This window comes from Haliaeetus leucocephalus, unplaced genomic scaffold (assembly GCF_000737465.1).
Source record: "Haliaeetus leucocephalus isolate CR32 unplaced genomic scaffold, Haliaeetus_leucocephalus-4.0 Scaffold284, whole genome shotgun sequence".
Taxonomy (NCBI): domain Eukaryota; kingdom Metazoa; phylum Chordata; class Aves; order Accipitriformes; family Accipitridae; genus Haliaeetus; species Haliaeetus leucocephalus.
In genome coordinates, this window is record NW_010972720.1 from 445001 (window position 1) to 466459 (window position 21459).

The 21459-nt window shown below is 37.7% G+C and overlaps 1 protein-coding gene across 1 annotated transcript in view; it reads right to left on the reverse strand.

Annotated features, from left to right (window-relative positions):
- The window catches only part of SH3RF1 (SH3 domain containing ring finger 1), an 88523-nt gene extending 68160 nt beyond the window's left edge, over positions 1-20363 (reverse strand). The window contains exon 1 of the mRNA XM_010569945.1: positions 19977-20363. Within this exon, the coding sequence (XP_010568247.1) occupies positions 19977-20363 (387 nt within the window). The remainder of the gene's footprint in view (positions 1-19976) is intronic.
- Between the last annotated feature and the right edge of the window lie 1096 nt (positions 20364-21459).

Sequence of the window (21459 nt, forward strand, 5' to 3'; positions counted from 1 at the left end):
AATACACCAATATTTATGAACGTATGACTACATTGACTACTAAATATAGGAGCATACTGAAGTGTTGCTGTGCCTCCACCTTCACACACACACAGAAGTGAAAACAACTTTCTAGTACAACCTATTATTTGTTTGAAAGGAAATAATGGGCTTCAATCATACCTCTGAAAACAACATGCTATTTTCACAGCTTGCTATACTTACTGCAATGGACAGTAAGATAAACTACTCTGATAAGAAAGTTTAGCAGAGAAGGAAAGTTAAAAACCAAACAAGTGATATGTAAAATGCATCTTGACTATGGGAGACAGTCTTCTGAATCACATTCAATCTAACTCTCTTTGTTCCATGCAAATGTACTTGTTGAGAATTACAGGCCTCATCTCCCCATCTGCTGGAAACAGGATCTAAATGGCAATCCAATTCATTAAATATATTTTATAAAGTATTTTGGTATCATAATATAACCTTTCTACTAAGGGCTCAGACTTAAATAGAGAATCCAACAGCAAGAAAAAAAAACAACAGGAAAAAATGGTGATTGTTAAAATGCAGATACAGTCTTAGGTGAAACTTATAAAAGATTATTTCTTGTCCCTCTTCCCCACAAAAAACTAGGGATACTTGCATCACCTCTTTTGTGAAGAAATATAACTTGCCATAAGTTTATCCACCAAGTGAATCGCTAATAAAAATATAAAAATTCTTTTATTTGATAATACCCTACTGTGCCTTTTCAACAGTTCTGTACAGAACATGTACAGTGAAACTAATTTTCAGTATCTTCATTTCACTTACACACTTACTGAAAACAAGAAATATTTATTTTGCCACTGCATAAATTAATACTTCCCTACTACTACTCAAGTCATGCATTTTTAAGAGCCATGTTTAGGTTATGTATTAAGATGTAACATAACCCTGAAATCTTGATGGCTCTTTCCTTATTTATGCCACTTAAGGCTACAATTTAACCTATTGTTCCAGGCTCCTTCATCTATGTATTAATTTATAAATGAGACCATTCCATTCAAGATGAAGGCAGCAGTATAAAATGGTCAATCACTGCCACGCCCCAGAATAATTTAGGGACAGGAACTACAGAATTGCTCATAGCTCGTGTCCCAGTAATTTCCAAAATAATTCCTGAGTCAGAAATATTACTAAAAGAAGCAATTTCTACAGTAGCTTGGAATCCTAAGCTCTCTAGGCATCTGACACATCAGGTTTTCTTTTACAGGGGATTTCTCCCCCACAAAATTTGTAAGGAAGCTGAACAGTAGCATAGAACATCTTCTTTGTCAATGAATATTTAATCTCACATTATTTTATATTATCCAGTATTGATTTTTAAAATGTTTATAGTAAAACAGGCTTTAAGTCAATTTTGCATATTGAAACTAAAAATTACTGTTGAATACAAATATAGTATCTGAAAGCAAATATAAGTTATCTTAAAAAACTGAGATGGTAAGGTGACTAGAGGCGACTCTTGTTCACCCAGTCAGCATGCTGACACCTCTTTCCCTTCCACTTTCTATTTGAGTTAATCAAATAGATTGATTTTCATTTGGGAAATCCAGATTAATCAAAGTACCATCAGGCATTCATTTAGAATTTGTTTCCCTAAAACTGTGCCTTCTAAAGTCACTGAGATGTTTTTTAAGAAGCAAAAAAGATAAAACAACCAAAGTTTTAAAAAACCAACAAAAACACTTCTCTCACTGTGAGTGAGGACCTGCTTAACATACAAGTGATTTGATAACATTTGATCTACAATACAGTACTCAGTCTACAGACGATCCTTAGCTATGGCTGTTTCATGCTTTTGTTCCTGATTTAAAATTTTATTTTTTACTACCTTATATCTATTTCAACTGTATTATATCAGAATTTTAGCATATCGCCACCAGTGGCACTTACTAAGCTCACCACATTAAGCATTAAAGCAAACTTCAATTTTACCTTCGAGAAATGAAGGAGAGAATACCATCCCTCGTGCTGATTTGGAGGCATTTGTTATCAAGTAATCCTGAATGTATAAGATCTTCTTGAATCAGAGATGCCTGTCAGCCCTGGTAGCTGCCTTACTCCCTGTTCATTTTCTGCTGACCTTTTGCAATTGAGTCAATCAATTATTATTTTTTTCTGGTGTGACCTGAACAACAGGGTGGAGGTGCCTTACAGCAATTCAGCCTGTAGGTGAGTGGATAGTGCCCACCCTCCAGAAGCAGGAGCAGAAGAGTCTACAGCTCCAGCAACTGAGAATAAAAGATCAATGTATTTTGGGAAGTACTCAAGTCACTGAAATACTGGGTAGGTTTTTTTGCTGTTGTTGTTTTAAGTGACTGCTGTATTTTGGGGGGACTTTTCTGTTTTAAAAGAAAAAATTATTTTTGAAGGAATCATCAACATAACCATTTAACTCTAGCAGAGGACTTCAGACTGTGAATACCGGTGAAATAGTCCTCTACAATTCAGAATTAGCTCCCTCAGCTCTGGAGAGGCAGGATTTCACACATGCTGCTTTTCAGTGCTGCCTATGAGTTACCTGCAGTAGGTCCCTTTTGGAATACCGGTCATTGGGAAACCTAAATCAAAGCTCAGCTATGTGATCAAAGCTGCAGTATCTAGCATCTTAACTGCCAAGTTTTTGTCAGTCTAGCAAAAGACCGTAAGAATATAAACACAATTGGGTCAGACAGCCAAATTTGATGTTGCCCACGTGACTGCAACAACAGGTTTCTGCAGAACAGTGTGTGGGATAAACATCTGCCTGCTGCAAAAAACATGCCTAAAATTAGTTTCAGAAAATAGCATTTAAATTAAGATCTCTCACCAATAATTGTCATGGAAAGCACACTGAATTTCAAGAGAAGCAAGTGTGGCGGGCAAGGCTTTGATTAATAAACTTTATCACTAAATCTACTACTGTTAAGTCTATACTCACAAAGATTCCACAGCTTATTAACAGTTCTTTCTCATCTCAGCAACATATTAGATTAAGAGACAGATGAACAGCTTACTTTTACTGTTAAAGTGCTAGAGGCTACATTTAGGTTTTGACAGTCACAGCAGTTTCGATATGCCTTGGTGGCACATTTCATTGCAGTGTTATCGTTACAAACTGAAAAATCCAAACACTAAAAGCACACACAGGAAAACACTAGTGGACAGGCTTAGCATTTAATGGTCTTGTCCATTCAAGGATGATTCACTTCAGAGAATCTTCCAGCACAACTTCACTTACAGTAAGAATTTCTCCTAATTTTGCCACCCTTGGTCTAAGCAACATCTAAAGCAGAGTACTGATGCAAGTTCTGGGTTCCAACCCCAGCCAAGAACAGCCTGGGTCATACACTGGTAATAACCTTGGCAGCACACTCCTCTGCTTCTATCACTGCCAATACTAATGAAACAAAACTAAGACGCAAGAGGTTTCTTAGAAACTTGGTGTTAATGCTGCGTGGCTGAACTATCCGTAATGCTTGTACTAATTATTCCTGAGTAGATTAGACCAGAGAGTGCCAAGCAAGCCCAGCAGCCTTTTCTGTGCACAGTCTGCAGGGTGACCAAATTCAAAATTATATTAAATGATTGACACCAACATAAATTGCAACAAAGCTACAAGTTTAAGAATCATTATAGCTATGTTAAGACAATCACTAAAAAAAAACTCAAGCAATAGATAAAAGTAACTTACATAAATAAAAAAATAAGCAAGCGATACATAAAAAGTAGTTTTATTTTAAAAAGGCAAACAGTAAAATACACCCATAAAAATCCAAGTTTTGTGTTTTATGTGAAATATTGCACAGAGTAAATAAAGAACGTGGAAAGAGAACAAAGGGATGATTTCTACACAGCAGCAGTTCAGCTTCCTAGTGCCAACATTTTATGTAGCACATTACAGTCACTTTTATACCCTCATCTGCATGCATCAAGTAGAACAGTTAGTCTTCATCTAGAGCCATAATATAAGTACATACTTGTACTTCTCAATAATAATGTATTTGTACAGCCTCAGTTGTTCTCTCTCCTTGGAGGTAGAAGATTGTGGTTCTATTTTGCTTTTTTAGAAAAGGAAACAAAGGAACATTACACTGCTCAGTGATTCTTTTTAAATACAGATTCACTACAGAGGCTTTTAAACACTTTGTGCTGTAACATAAAGCACACAAAATCTAATAATTTTTTCTACCACCTAGAAAGAACATACCTGAAACTCATTTCTTATTAAGAGAAGAACATTGAATTGGTAAAAGTGAAAGTCTAGATACAATGTGCAAGGTCATCTGAAAAACTGAAGTCAACATATATCTCAATGCAATTTGCTGGTTATTATTTTTAAGGGAATAACATTACACTGATATTACTATTTTTGTTATTTTTCCTTCAAATTCAATAGCAGACATATAAATCCCACAAGATCATAAAGATATAGCTAACCTGAAATGTAATATTCAAGGTTATATATGCTATTAAAGCTGTCTTTTTAAAAGTGATTTAACTTCTGAAAAAAACTTAATTTATGCTTTGATAAATATTAGTCTCTTTCACAACAATAATGCTCCAACATCTGAAAGTTTATCCCAAGAGATACTATTTTCTCATTAAATACAGAAGTCAGAAATGAAGTATTTTCTCCTAAATTAATCTCATCTTTACATTACAGAGGAAAATGAGAAAAGAAATATCACAGCTAAGCCAACACAAACAACAAATGTTATGTTCCCCATCTGATAGTCAAAAAAATAGAGGAAAACCACACTTCAAGCCATACTTAATTTTGTGCTTTCTAGACAAAATATACAGTTGGAATTATTTTATCTCATCAAATCATTCATTGGGGACACAAACAAGGAGATTAAGAAAAAAAGAAAAAGGTGCTATTTCCATAAAAAGTGTCATTAGTACCTGCAATACATGATCCAATGTGTCATGAGACCCAACCACCAAACCACATATGCCTTGGCAGGGATTCCCCTTAACCTCTATTACAGCACTGAAAGGGACAGCAAAACAATTCTCTGGCCCAATGACCCAAGGACTCACCTGGGATGTGGGCAGTTGGATTTTAATCCTTTTTCCAGTGGATATTTTATTTCCACAGAGCAGAACAACTCTGATTTTAGAAAGGGAGCCAAAAGTCTACATGATCAAGCCACTACGATCACCAGTACCAATCTTCACAGTATGTTAAATACTGAAGCAAAGGCTGAATTCCCTTAATTAAGGTGAATCACTAAAGGCAGATTTAATGCATACTGGCAAAATGACAAAACCGAAGAAACACGGGACTTCTGTATCCAATGCTGTTTTTCCAGTGTCTTTTGAAAATGTTGTGTGCAAAGACAAACAAAAACCATAGAGATAAAATAAAGTATTTGTTAGCCCTTGATCTTAATGGCTAGCCAACATTCATAGGGCCTTGCTGGCTTACCTCCATTAGAAAGACAAAATGATAATTCAAAATAGTATTTACCAAGAACATTCATAAAATCATGATTCTCTAAAAAATAACATGACCAAGAAACAGCACCCACATACTTTGCAATTTTTAGTGCTACCAGCAAGTCCTGTCCTCTCTGTTGCCTTGATGGTTCATGCACAGCTCTGGTTCCTTTTTTCCTTCTAACTCTCTCTCAGAAAATCCATTTTTCTTCAGGCACTAACGAATGACCCAGCTCTGGTATTTATGGTCAGTTTTATCAGTCCTCATACAGTAGTCTCCCCTGTTCCAGATTTATTATGCTGATGAGCACCTTTAGCAGCAGCTTCTATCACTTCAGCTACCACACGAACAGTAAGACCAGTGTCCCTCTAATGAAGGATAACTACTGCACTTACTGATTTTTACCAGATCTGTTTTCATGGAAGCCATTAACACTCTTCTGTATTCCAACAGAATATTTTCCAATGTATATTTTAATAGCAAAGTTCAAAACTGCAATTTTATTTCTATAGCTACAAGACCTTGAAAAGTATAAACACAGTGAGTGTTTATGTAAGACCACTTTGGACAGATTTCTTCCATTAAACTTAATATGCTGAATAGAAGAAAGAAATCTGCAAAAAGTATTCTTTTTTCAGAACACAGCACAAATCAAATGCTATTTCATCCACTGAGTACCGCTACTAAGACATACAGATTTATTTATCCTAATAAAAATCAACTACCTTCTCTGAAAACAAAGCACAGTTTGGCATCTAATGGTATGTTCAGCCTAGACTTCAGTAATTGGAGTCCGCACCCCAAACCAGAGCTCTGCGGTGCTGACAAAGCCCTGCCATTTGATTTCTGTTTGGTGCTGAGTTTGGTGTGCCTTTGTACAAAGCAAGGGGTTTTCCCATAGGTCAGAAAGCCACACTCTACCAAAAGTTTCACTGACTCTACCTCTTTCCCCAAAATGAAACACACAGAAAGAGTGTGAATCTGAGTTTTTAAACACATTCATGCATTCAAACCTAGAAAATCAGTGCATAACTTGATTTCGGCTTATCTAGAATCTTACAAATTCTTACTAATGTTCTAGGTTTGAGCACCAGAGGTATTTGACTTCCCAAGAATTAGATGCTGTTCCTAGGAAGATGTGGGGTCCTAACCTTACATTGTAAATAGCAGTTAGAAGAGAGCGTGCCATGATTTCCTAAACGAGTCTGCAGCCAACATCCAGATCTGAGAGTGAGGTGATCTGTTTAAGCATGAAGAGGATCTCTCCAATATCATAAGGTACCTTACACAAACAAAACTTAAGAATTCCTAGAGGCAACTATTGAACATTTGCTTGAAACACATGATTTGGAATACTCTGCTTTCCATTTACTATAGGCAAGACTAACCAAGCCCAGCCACCAAATATGGTGTGGTTACTGCATACTGGGCTACAAGATTTTTCGAGCTGTAAGACATGTCTAATTACAACGACCAAGTCAGAGCTTCTGTTTGATTCAGATAAACTACCTTGAACTTCAATCTTGCTATGGGCGACTGGGCTTCAATCTGACTATATCTAAGTGAAGCTGCACTGAAATCCCCTTGTAAGCAGATAAAAAATTTCACACACATGGATTTCTTCTGAGGACTGTGCCTCTGAATATTATAAATCCATACCCTTCCATTACTGCAAGGACAAAATTGGATCCAAAATAATTTTATTCCTTCTTTTTTAACCATTTCTGATCTTAACTCTTTATTTGTGAACTGAGCAGTACACTCCAGACAAAAATACACACCCACTTATTTGACAACCACAGCCTGCAAAAACCAACAAACAAGGGCATGAACTTCATCAGCCAATCTATTCATTAACTCTCGTAACTCCCATCAACATAAAAAAATAAGGAATCATGTGGTAAGGATGCCATGTTACATAAAATTTTACTCAGGAGAATATTTTTAAAATGGCATCCAAGTTTGCATGTAAAATTCTGTAATTGCTGCAGGAAAAAAGGGCACAAACACTTCCTGACAGTTGTGCTGTTTTAACTCATACCCCTTTTTTTTCTTGGATTCCTTTAGTGCCAACTCAGAAAATTTGAAACAAGAGTATTACACTAAAAAAAAGTCTCCCTATCAATCAGCAGGTAGTCAATTATGAATATTTCCTATTTAAATGCATTGGAAGTAGTATTTAATATTTTATTATTTTTAAAGAAATAAAGCCACAGAACCTTTGTATGGAGTATATAGAATAACCAGTTCCTCTTCTATGCCATTTAAAATAAATGTTGACCTCTTTTACGCTGTTCCTTTTAAATGTAGGGAGCTGGTAAAATAACAAATAGGGAAGCATAAATGACATCAGCTCCCTGTTGCAAGCAACAAAATTCTGAATTGAATATATGAAGAAGTATGATTTCCTGAGTAAAGAGCATATACCCACAACAGGAGCTGAAGTTAGAAATAAGCTTTCATTGACCCTTATGTTTCTTTCTGGGTTTGGAGGTTTCAGTATGAGAAGATAAACATTTCTGAAAATTGTAAACTGCTTTGGGAATCTGTTTCCAGAAACAGTCCACTAGCTATTCTATTTCTCCACTGAAAAAACAATTCTACTTATTAGTGAAAGATAAACACAAATCTCCCTCACTGAACAAAAATAATGTATTTTGAAAACATAATTCTAGAAAGATAGTTCTCCTTTTAACCATATTACAGAAAGGTGAGCTGCTCCATGGACTGAAAACATACTGAAAATATTCTGTTATTTTGCTTGGAGAACCTGCCCCACAAAATTAATTCTTCTTATCTATCATGACTAAATTCAAAAGAATAGTATGTGAGATCGTAGCCATGGTCTGTAATGCCAGTAGGATGTTTACATCCTTATTTTCAGCTATTACTAACTGAAGGACTACACAAAAGATTGAGGAAACATAGAAGCAAGGTGAAAGAAAATGCTACCAAATCAGGATAGTCACAAATGCTCTTTTTTTTTTCTTCTTCCTTCTTTGAGAGTCTTTTCCAATTTCTAAGCAATTCCTAGGATACTAGCCCACCTTTTCCTATATTCTTTCTGAGTTCATTGAACAGAAGATTTAAATCTGTAGCTTTATTGGTTCTATAAGAACTATGAGAACAGTTTATTAGTAATAAAATTGACATTTTTAGAATCCTGTGAAGAATCTCAAAGTGCTTGAGAGATATGCCAGAAACAATCCTCACAGTCCTGAACAGGAAGTTCTTCAGCCATTTTGGAACTGAAATATTCTAAATGTCACATAGTACATGACACACTATTTCAAAATAAACAATGAAAAATAAAATATACAGTATATTAAAATTAAAATGCACACACACTGGAGGAGAATAGATGGCACGTGAGTCAACACACTTAATTCTTGTTCTCACCTCTTGTCCGGCCAACTCCTCCATATCAAATTTTCTATTTTGATGCTCTCCAAAGCCTTCCTTAAACAACACACTAACTCTTCAACTTGTTCCTCCACCACCTCCTCCTCACCAGGTCTCTAACTCAGTTCTAGTGAGCAGAGAGTCATTTGCTCGATCCGATTTCCTCCTCCATCATTTTTATCCAATCTGTCTGTTGCTATGTTCCAAATCTACTACTACAGTTTGTTTTCTTTCAACATAACCCACTATCCCTCCACTACACTTACTGCTTGACCTTTTGCGTCTTTATCACCCATCAGTATTGAGGTTTCCCTGCTTTTCAGTCATCTCCTCCCAGAAGCCTTCTCCCATCCTTTCAACTAGATGAGTGATTGTTTTCACGCCTCATACTCGCTGTGTGCTCGGCTCTTCTGCCGCCCTCTCCAAACGCAAGGTCACCCTTAGCATCTCCTGGACGCGGCTTGGACCCCACATCCACTTCCTCTGCTTGTACTCTGGTGCTGCGTGAACATGTCTGGCAGGGATCCTCACGTTAGGCTCAATTCTTCCACTATAAACTTTTCTTTTTCCTTCCTCCAGCTCCACTACCCCAGGAGCTCTGCTCAGGAGATGGACACAGCTTCAGTTCAATAGGGCTAAAAGGGCCAAAACTGAACAGAAGTAACATGCAGACTGCAGTGGTGGCCAATACAACATTATCTGCATTAATGTTTTTTTAAATTCTGGTCCAGAGACTACTGATCACCTGAAAGATTTTTAAAGATAGCTTGTGAAACAACCACAAAGATGCTTTCAATCTGCATATGCATAATGGCAGGGAAACAGTTATTTTTATTTACCTCATTCTATATTTAAGATTTAACCTTATTTTCTTGGGCTATAAACCAGGCACTAATGCATTAAAAAAAGAAAATATCCTTTATTCCTCCCCATCCCCGCCACCAACTACACAAAGTAACAGTCCTTTCAACTTTTTCCTCAAACTGTAGATACTGTGGTAGTGTGTCTTATACTCAATGGAAGTTTAGATCAGCATTTCTCAACCTTTCAAAACTCAGTGTAGATATCAACACTTATTTGTGGAAGACCTATATATCTTCTGAAAGATTATCCATTCATCTACTTATTGACTATCCCTGCCCTGCTTAGACCAAAGATCTAAGAGGATTACAGAACTTGGTGGCAAGGCTGAAGGCTTGTTAACTTAATAAGGCTGTGGATTTAAAACTGTGTTAAATTAAACAGGTTTTGAAAATGGCTTAACTCTGCCAGTGTGGATAAGATTTAAGAGTCTCCTCGCAGATCTGTATCTAGCTCATGAAAAAGAAGACCATGTGAGATAGTAGGGCACTGGCATACACGAACAAGTGAAGGTCCACAGACATTCATTTTTCTTTTAGCAAGCTCTCAGCTTCAGAATAAAAGCTTCATCTTCACTCAGAGGCACATTACCACAGCACACTGAATTCATCTTTACTGGATTTGTTTAAAATAAGCTTCTAGAACAGCTATGCCCTATATATGCCAACTCAGATCGTCATCTGATTATCTTTGAATACTTTTCATCTTAACACTTTTTAATCAGTCAGAAGTGCCTCATTCTTCCCCAATTTTTGTATATAAATAAAATGCAGACTATAACCTAAAGAATTAAGATAGCATGGTAATAATCGAAGAGACTTGCTTCAAATTATTCAGTATTGATCCTCTCACTCCTCTGTGCAAGTAAGACTACATTCCCTTTCTTGAGTTCAGCAGCTTGAACATCTGGTAGGAGTGACTACTTTTGTCTTTAACCAGAGCTTTTCAAAAGCTTGTCTTGTAAAATTGTAGTTCACACAAGATAAAACAGTGCTTCAGTTCTTTAAAAAGCTTTTAATGTACATGTATATTTTGAAAGTTTAGGTGCTGAGAAGAGGAAGTCAAGAGAGGTAATACACATATCCTTCCTTTATAAAAAGGAGAGCAGAGTTACCTCACGTTACTGCAACTCTGATGCCATGAAACAAAATCAGTTTTATTAACAAGGGAACACTAAAGACTGAGGAGTGCTTCAGGTTATGAAGTCCAACAGGACACTCTCTGATGCCTGGCTTATCTTCTGTGCAGCACTTCTTCACTTCAGAGAGGAAGAAAATGATATCTGTATTAATTTTTAAGCAACACTGAAATGCTTACCTTTGATCAAAATGCATTTATGATTAATATCATACTTCCCAGCTAGAAACCGTAAAATTATACTTTGCACATTTACAGAAAATAGAAACAGTCTATATTCAGCTCTGAAGAATCATGCCAACTTGAAAGATAGAAAGAACAGTTAAGCACTAGACCTGACCTTTTAGTTCAATTTAAAACAAACAAACAAAAAACCCCACAAATTTACACCATATTTTAAAAATTATATGCAGAAGGCTGAGCATATCAGCACCATTTCAAATAAAATTACTGTGCGAGAGAGACAGCGCACATACATGTGCACAAGAGACTCTTGTTCTCATTTTTAGATCAGACACATTCTTGCAGGTTCTATTTTTTTTTTATACTTGAGCGTTTAAGTGCTTATACTATAGGTGATGGGGTGGGGAATTAATCAAGGGCCAAATAAGATAGGAACAAAGACCAACACAAGAAATTAAATTACTTAAAATTCTGAAGTGTTCATACTCTTACGCTACAAAAAGTTAACTTTGGATAACAAATCACATGCTTGAGTGCCACAAGTGTCAAATGAGCGTCACAGTCCTAAGCTTCTAAGGGTACAAGGATAAATGATTTCCGTGGTGGATTGCTCATATGTGCCACAGTTAATTTTCATGTACCTAGGAGGCTCAGATTCTGAGACACTTTGGCAACAGTGTCTGTAAATGAAATGTGAACAATTAAGTTTGACTTCTGTGTTTCATTTTCCCCTCAACTGGAGAATCCAAACCTGTATGTTTCCAGGAAACATTGAATGACATTTTAAAGGTATGCATATAAGCATCACATGTCAAATAATTCCAAATACTGGACTCGGTTTCTCTCTTTGGAGTGATTGTCCTTATCTCCAGAGCATCTTCCTGAGTCCCAACAATTTCCTGACTTTAAGAGCATGCAGAAGAGAAAACAGACTTAACTGTTTGCCTCTGTGCTGACCAAGACAAGCTAGGGGCTTTGTGCCCAAACTGCATGGCAGCCCTGGCAATATCTATGGGACAAGAAGATATGAAAGCAGTTATTCAGACGCTCTCAGTGCAGCAAGGCTCTAACTAGGACTAGCCCCGCTGTTTAGTCTGACAATCAGAGGACAGTGCTGCCATCTGCCCCTCTATACTCAGGAAAGATAAGTGCAGAAAAGAGCACTTGGATGGGCAATTCTCCCACCTCAGGGCTGCTCACTTCCTAAAACTAATACAGCTCACCTCAAAGCAGCCATCCTTCATCCAAAAAACCCTGCTCTCTGAAAAGATTCTGACTTGGTGATGTGAAAAGAAACGTGAAGAAACTGAGCTAGTGCACCTGACCCAAGAATTCACTGCTTATTTTCTGAGATGAGCTTTTCTGTCTACTAACAAAGAGGCACTTGACAGGAATTGAGACATAACAGATGCACACTTTACCTTCATGCACAAAGTAACAAGGTGTATATATGAACAGGGCTGACCAGGTGATATTTCATCTTTAATTACTGAGACGCATTCTTGCCCACACTAGGATGTGCAATGATTTAAAGAAAAAAAAAAAAAAAAGGAAACTCTTACACCAAAGAAGGCTAAGCAATACCGTAATATTAACCTACACTTTATGCTCTTAATTCATTTAGCAGATTTAGTCATAAATACCACAAGAGTGTCTGTAGTCCAGATACTTCAACAGAACATTTTCTTTCTTATTGTTTACTTTATGTTTCCTATGTTTGACACAGTCAAGGACAAATTGGACACAAGAGGGAAGAAAAATATATGTTTTCTTTTTCTTGGAAGTACTACACTAAGATCAGAAGCGAGAGAACGTTTGAATAAAGGACAGTGATGGAGCCAAAGAAAAGACCAAGGAAGGTGCGAAGCATATCACAAGGAGAAGGCCAAACGCACTGCAAGGGGAAGTCCACCAAAAGAAAGACAAACAATTGAACATAACAAGTTTCCAGTTTTATTATCACAGCTGCAGTTTCAGGCTTGCTGTTTTCCACAGCTCCTATCTATGCACTAAACACAGGGGTAAGAAGAGGAAGTATCATGTGAAAAAACATTTCACTCAGGTAAAGGAGAGGAGAGGAGATCTGATCCCATCCCAATCAGCCCCTTCAGCTCTTCCTACCGTAAAGGATGTCTATTAAGCCACCAAACAAGAGGTACTCCTTGCAGAAAGCCAGACACTATACATACAGAAACACAGCAATAGCACTACTGACTGACTTTTCTAACCAGACCCTGGACTACCTATGTAAAGCAATTTTATGGGTATCTGATTTCTGTGGTAATAAGACAAAAATTCAAAGATTTTAATTCTCTTAAAAACAAACAAACAAAAAACCCCAACCTGCTCCCCTTCACAAGCCCATTAAAAGTAAGGGATTTAGACTTCCTTTTTCTGCAGAAGTTTAAATTTTCTGAACAATCAAAGCTTTTTGAGTAGAGCGGTAACCTGTAACTCACTGGCCAAAATAAAGTGGAGAAAAAAAGACACCATTTTATTTCAGGTAGGTGGTTTTAAACAAAACTACAGAAATGGAGGAATATTACTTTGGAAAGTGAAGGGAAATAAAGACAGCCCCCCTCTTTCACCTGAAAACAAAGCAATCGTACAACAGTATCTTCCACTAATACACAAAAAAAAGTGTTTCAGAAACAAAATAAAAAGGGATTTAAGTACCACACTTAAATAATGTAGATTTGTTTTTTAGTTTATAAATCAACTACTTCAAAACCTAATTATTTTCTAAATAAAGGGATTATACTAGTTTTGCAGCTATTTTATCAAGCAGATCAATGTTAGCTGGCAGGTTAAAGATTGCTATCATGATTCAAAGTATGGAATTAAATATTTCTGTACTACCAACAGCATTCACATTAGATATTCTCTTTTTATTCTTTTCAAAACACACTCAAATCTACACACCAATGTGCCAGTCAGATGCAGATCACTTACTCTAGCTGAAGAACGGAACACCAGCTTCCGCAGATTTTTTTTCAGTGTCTGGCTTTTCCTCACTGAGGTACTTATGTGATTCCCTATTAAACATCCAAACAAAACGAAGTCCTTTTAACAATGTAACACCAGGCACTGGACCATCTTTGGTACAGGAAATGGATTATGAACAGCTCTCCAGTAATGTGGAAGTCAATGATTTAAAGAGTGAACAGCAGTATCTACTGACCTCAACTGAGACTGTAGACCCATTGTAAAACACCCTATAGATACATCCAAAATAAAAAGTCAATCTCTGCCCTAGAGTGTATACAGTTTAAATAGCGAGTCAAACAAAGGAAGTACTATCAGTCATATCTGCAGATGGGAAACAGAGGCACAAAGAGCTTTGAATGACTCTCTGCAAGGTTATAAAGGATGTCTGTGGCAGAGCCAAGAACTGAGCCCGGAAGCTCTCAATCCTAGCCCCTTTGGATACGGAGACAATTCTTCCTTTTGCTTATCCTCCATCTCTTTACTTAATTACTTATCTCTGAGAGGAAACATATTAACAACATGAGAGACAGTCTATTTTCCTTTCATATTTATAATCTCCGTTACATTTTCTGTAGCTTGACATAGCATACAGAAGTGTTACAGAGAAGTAATTAAAATTGTACAAGCAATTGTAAATGTAAAAGCACAATCTGGTATTTCAGAAAGCATTAGAGGAAACAAAAGCACACATACATGATTTAGAGAGACCTCCCAAAATGTTTTCCAATGATCACTCTGGAATATGAATAGCCACCTATCTCCACGTTCACTAATTAAGGTATTTCACATGTCAAAATTGCACCTCTACACTCCTTACATTTTTATACGATGGAATACATGCAGGAATGCATAATTAAAACTACACAGACAACAATAAGATACGGTTTTGTTTCTTTTTTTTTTTTTAATAGGAGGGAAAGCAGATTTTGTACAAATTTGTACACAGACATCAAAAATGAGGTATCATCACGTAATGATTCTCCAGCCTACCATCACAAATACCAATCATAAAACTAACTGCATTAGCCACTGTTTCTTCCATATCTCTACAACCGCTTTTTCCCCCACAGTGGCATACTTTACAATCTGATCTACTATCACAACATGAGCCTCTTCTAAGGGTACCTGACCACCAGGTGTTTACTGACATGACATTTCTGTGTACTGTTTTATTCTGATAACTCTTGTTCAGAGACAATTTAAACATCTGTTCCAATCTACACCTGCTGCCATTCTTGGCAATCCCCAAATTTATTGTCAATCCTGTAATAAAGTTACTGATATATGAATGCAGATTTTCAGTCCCGTTGTTGTTTTCTAATCTAGGAAGTTTCCCTTGACAACTAAGTTCTGCCAGGATCTCAGCAGGCCAACAAGTGCCGTGGCTACAACAGTAGCACTTGTTTCAGCTCCTGTCAGGTTTTTGAATCCTCCTAAGTAGTCAAACTGTGCAAACTGCCACCCTGAGCTCTGTTCTCCAGGGTGGTTAGGATAAAAGAAAACCGACTGCTAGCATCCTGCATTGAGTCCAACAGAGAAGCTTGACCTGCTTAAGTCCTCACAGACGAGTAGGTGGCCCGTCATCCCTACTGTCCCAAGTTCTGTGCTGAGTTGAAACACCACAGCAGGGGGGGAAAGAACCTGGCTCCATTTATTTTCCTTTTTGGCATTAAAGCTGCTTCAGCAGTTCCCAGACAAGCCTAGTAGATCCCAAATGACCACTGCTGCACCAGTATGGATGTGGGAATTTAAAATTTTACTGTTGCTTTCCTGTGATACACAAGCATGAGAATGGATCTGTGGGTTTCCACTACAATGCAACACAGCTGAGCATTAGCAGAAACTCACAGACCCACCTCCAGTTTGAGGGTTTTTCTTTCCTCTTCAGTTTAAAAGAATTTATCACAAACATCTCAGATGTTGGCGGTTCTCAATAAAAACCCCCAAAGTTTCAGGAATGCACAGAGCAAGAATTTATTGATGCAGCTAGAAGGCCCCCTTTAAACACCTAAATGAGCATCTTCTCATAGCCTTTAACGTTCCTTTACCCTCTCATTTCAAGAGGACTTCAGCACAAGTGATATCAATAGAGGTCTCTATCCACTTTCCAGAATAAAAACAAGAAAAAAGGGAAAAGCTTTAGGACTTACGCACTGTCTGCACTGTAACATTTCTTGATAAGATGTCCCACTGACATACAGTATAATACACTCAAATTACACCATCAGTACTTAGCATAAGCATCAACTCTATTAGGCATGGCCAACTTTTGTGCTACTCATGCTTTTCTTTTGAAAAGGGAGATCATCTGAATCCTTTGCTTATCTCTTCCTGCCTACACGTGGTCCAGAGAACAGCTGAAAACATAATTAAAAAATATTTTCAACAGTGATGAGATTTCAGACTATCTAGGCAACTCCACTCTAGGTTCTGCTGAGAAGACAGCCCTAACTTCAGAAACTTGGACTATAAAGAAACTAAGAGGAGAATTGGTATGTCTTAGGCGCTTACAAATTCAAGGGAAAAGTTAAATGTGTATCACCTTAAGTCTATCCTCTAGTAGAGAAATCAAAACAGCTCTCCAACATCTATCAACTTAAGCACACAGCTACATTTAAGACTCCTGCAGTAAGCACATCCTTGTAAAACTACTATAAGAAACTTAAGACAATACCTGTTTGACATATTTTGTGAAAATGACAAGATGAATAACATGAGCATAAGTTTGAAAGTAAGTACCCTACAATTTTCATATGCTCTTTTGAAGCAAACAAGGCTCATGTGATCATGCAGTGCCTCAATAGCCCTCAGTAACTTGCTCCTGCTGACCAGTCCCAAGCAGATTTGACAGCAGGCTGCAGTTTGTAAAGCTCTTCCAAGCTGTCAACCTAGCTGAAGGTTTTCACTTCAAAACAAAACCAAAAACGCAAAACCCAACAAAACAGAAAAGCATTAAATTAGCATCCATACCAGAGAGGAAGCTGCAGCATGAACATAACTACTATTTGTTCTCCCAGGCAAGCTGGCTGCTTAGAACAGAAGAGCTGGGCAGCCAGCAAACAGTTTCCATCAGGTACAGCAGTATGCTGCCTTTGTCCAACTGGTACCCGCGGAAAGGCACAGAAGGCTTTATGCGTCAAATAGCAGGGAATAGAAAGAGGTTAAGAACTTGCAGGGAGAAATTGCAGCTGTTACAGCAGTGAAATATTACAGAGGTTACAGAAAGAAACAGGGTTATTGCAGTGGGGGAGATACAAGGCACAAGATTTGTTAATCCCCACCACCCACCCAGCTTCATTAGTTTTAAGACTCAAGGAACCATTTGTTTGTTTATTGCCATGTGTCACCACATACATACAGAGAATGCAATATACATAGTACTGTGCAATAACAAGGCTGGCAGCTCCATAGTCATTGATACAGTTCAGGAAATCATGCTGCAGTACATGCTGTATTAACCTTTTCTGAAAATTATGGCATGCTCTGAAAGGGCATTTATGAGCTTAGTATTACTTCAGGGTATAAGCAGAATGTTTATGACTTGACAGCCTTCATCCACGTTCACTTCATTTAACATAACAGCAACTTTCATTTACTAGCTCCCCTTCAGCAAAATTAGTTCAGGAAATCTGACTCTGCCACTCATCTAGAAACAGATTTTTCTCTCTAATTCCCAGAGAGGAACTGTATTTGCTACCATCTTTATGTTACAGTTAGCAAAACTAAATCGGGCATTTGCTTCAACCCTGTCCATTAAATTGGCATTTTGCTTTCTGGACTTTTTAAACAAACAAACAAAAACAAACAAACAAAATCCCACTTTTCATACAGAAAAAGGAAAAGTTCTTATTATCTTCCCCTTCTTATCCCTCAGAGTCGGCTCAGGTTCTTAATAGTACTGCCTTCCTAGTAAAAAAGGCTCTGGACAAAGTGGACAAAAGATGAGAAGATGACCTTTCCCTGTCTCCCAAAGGAAAGAAGACACAAGAACGCCTGTGAAACACCAGAAACAAAGATGTATTCAGACTTACTGTAAAATGTTGAAATCTATCACTAATATACACTGAGTATCAGTTAATTGCATGAGGAATGCACATGGTCACAATTTTAATGGCACACAGTACAGCATAACTAATAAACTGAAGCAACATTCCACATGTTATCACTTTCTACTCTGCACAACATCTGGAAATGCAAATGTTGCACAACAGGGTATTATAGAACATTTTAAAAAGAGAGAATACTCCATATTCAAGTTTTTTTTTCTAATAGGGCTTTAAGAAACTCTGAAGCACGGTCATTCACATATGCAGTACACTGCTGCAACGGAAGCCTTTTTGGAGGAGAAGCAGTCTCTGAAAATACACATTTATTTACAAAGGTTGACAAGAAAATATGTAAACAAGTTATATGGGTATTTTGCTTTGGTTTAAGTTGAAAAGCTTTTGCAAATGCAAGGTATCATGGTAAACACCTTAAGGTTCTGTAGACCACCAGACTGGTTTTGATACTGCTGAAGCTTCTTTGCAGTATTTTTTTTTTTTAAGGTCTACCTTCTGAAAGAAAAAAAAACAACAAACAAAACCAAAACAAACCACAACACATCATCTTCTCTCCTCCCTTACCAATTAATCTATATACAGAACAAAACTAATTAACAGGAAGTGGCATGATAATTATTATTTTTATATTCTAAAGTAAAGAACCTAATGGGAGTCTCTACCAAGCAGAGAAAAGAATACAATCTAATGGAAGAACACCTGTGTTTTAAATCCCCTTGCAATCTTAAAAGGTATATCTAGGATGTTTTAGATAGATTCCAATCACGTAAGTACAGCTGAGGACAAATCAGTGTAAGGCTTCCTTCATCAGGTAAGGAAAATAAATCATTCAGCTATACTTTAAAATAAAGACTAGTCCTGCCAAATACACATTTAAGCCCTCTCCTTGGATCTCCTTGAGACATTTCTTAAAAATAAAATAGACTTCACGACAAGGAAACCACCTAAACCATTCAGAAACTCCACTTCAAACACAGGAACTCTGAATATGGAAGCATCACAAAGCGGGCAGCAAGCCCTTTCAGAGAAGCTGTTCTGCCTTGTCATTAGAAAAAACAGAGCAAGGTCAGTCATCTCATAAAACTATATTTCCCGATACAGGCTCTAGAATAGATAGTCGTAAATAAGACTACTGAGTCTTGATTATAAAGGTATGACAGAGTCTACGAGTTGCATAGATCCTGGGAAGGAACAGGAGTACAGGCAATGTCTTCCCATCACAGTACACATATTTTCCGCATCACTTAGAAAAAATACTTTGAGGAAAAACTAATTAAAGAAGGGGTGAGGACTGACAGTACAAATAACTTATCAGACCACAGTAATTCAAAGATTTCTTTTTAAAGGAAGAGAAGTAAAAATGTAGCTCCTTAGAAGCCAAAGGCAAAACCTTTATTGACTTCAACAAGAACATAACTTCCCTGCTCATGTTTAACATTCATTGTATCTAACTCAAAGGAAATTTACTGATAGCCGGAATCATTACAGAAAGCGCAAGAGCCAAAATAAAATCTCTAATCTTGCAGTTGACAAATCAAGAACAATTTCAAGTGCTCTTCACAAGATGTTTATCCTTAACAATTACTTAAGCTTTCCACATAAATTATCTTGTTCTTCCTTTTTAATACGACAGTTAAGGTATTGAGGTGCTTTTCTGCTCCTTACCTCAACAACTGAGAGTTTTAATAAGGAAGTATTATTACTGGTATTTACATAACAGTAAACCAATACTGATAAGAACACCGATGTGTTTTGCTAGAAAACTACAACAATTCTCAAAAATGCTTTGTTTTGCCGTATTTACTATCTGACTGCCCTTATCCTGAAGCAGAGGCCATCAACCATTTTGAAATGGTGCAGGAAAAATACCGTCATCACATAGTACCTACCCTAACAGGAGGGCTTCGTGCTTGCACCCTTTGCTGCTGTCCAACTTGAGAGCTCTGCAGGTCCTTTGATCCGCAATTAGCTACAGTGTTGATCGGGACCCTTAAAGCATTTGTGCTACCAGTCCCACCACCAGCGCCGGGTTTTCGAGGCCTCTGTTTGATGCCATCCAGTAGCCTGACAAGCAGAATGTTACTGGGAAGTTCATCAACACTGCAGTCCACTAAAGTCCTGCACTCTGGGCATCGAAGCTCATTTCGAGAGCTCACAATGCCCAGCAGACAGCGTTTACAAAACGTGTGTTGGCAAGGCAAGACTTTCGCAGAAGCATCAAGGCGTTCTAAGCAAACAGGACACTCCAACAGATCCAGCAAAGCTGATTCATCCATTTTCTTTGTATTACTTAACCAAAAAACAAATCTTTGCAGAATTTGTATGTTTTGAGCACTCCAAGGATATCATGTTACATCCATTCCTCTTCTGACTGTGCTCTGAAATTTTTTGAGGGAAAAAGGCATTAATAAGCTGGAAAGAGAGTCAGTAAGACTACGTTATATGAAGATGTTCATACAAAGAGCAAAATAAAAGATCTCTAGATTAACTCAGGTATTTTCAATAAATGAAGGAAACATCAAAATAGCAACAAATAATAATAGCAATCTACATTAATATATCTATTTAGGTGAACTATTATAAACAAATGTTAACAGCAACGGTTTTTAAATTCAAGTCCCCATAAATTTTAATCTTGAGTGATTCTATCTTCTCAAATTTTTCCAGAATGATGAGCTATCCGGTACAGCTTTATAACAAAGCTCGCTTTTCATAGTTCTTGCTTAATACACCTGTATCTCCGAACATTTATTTGAAACCAGCTTTTTTTACAACAAGACGGCAGCGAAGGTGACTACAGCTGGGTCCAAAACAACAGAGCGTACACCAGTAGGGCGTAGCAAAGGGAATTACATTTATGCCGAGACCAAGCCAACAGTGGACTACAGACCTACCGTTTCTATGAAAAGTAACAGCAGCACACTACACACCCCAGTCTTGAAAACGGGCTCTAGCTCACCGGGTTTCAAGCTTGCTGCAGGAACTGACAAGAGGGTTCATTGCAGTGCCGCCTTTAAGAAGCGCTTCAAAAAACTATCGCGAAGTGATTTACAGCAGGAAGTGCTACTGCCATATCGTTAGGACAACACGAGCGCTGCGTATGCAGCCGCAGAGGCAAGCCTTCAGCCAGCTTGTGTGTAGGCAGCGAGGGGCTTGGAAAAAGGGAGGGAGGGAGGGGGGAAGAAAGAAAAAAAATAAATCCCACCACCGAAGAAGCCCCCTGAAAAATATCATTCTGCGGGAAGTCGCACCAGGCTGCTCCCCAGGCGAGAAACCGGCTTGTTGAGCTCGGCAGTCCCCACCGCTACGCGCCCGCGTACTTGGCGCGGCAAGGCAGCCCCAGCCCGGGCCCCGGCCGCTGCCCCTGCGCTT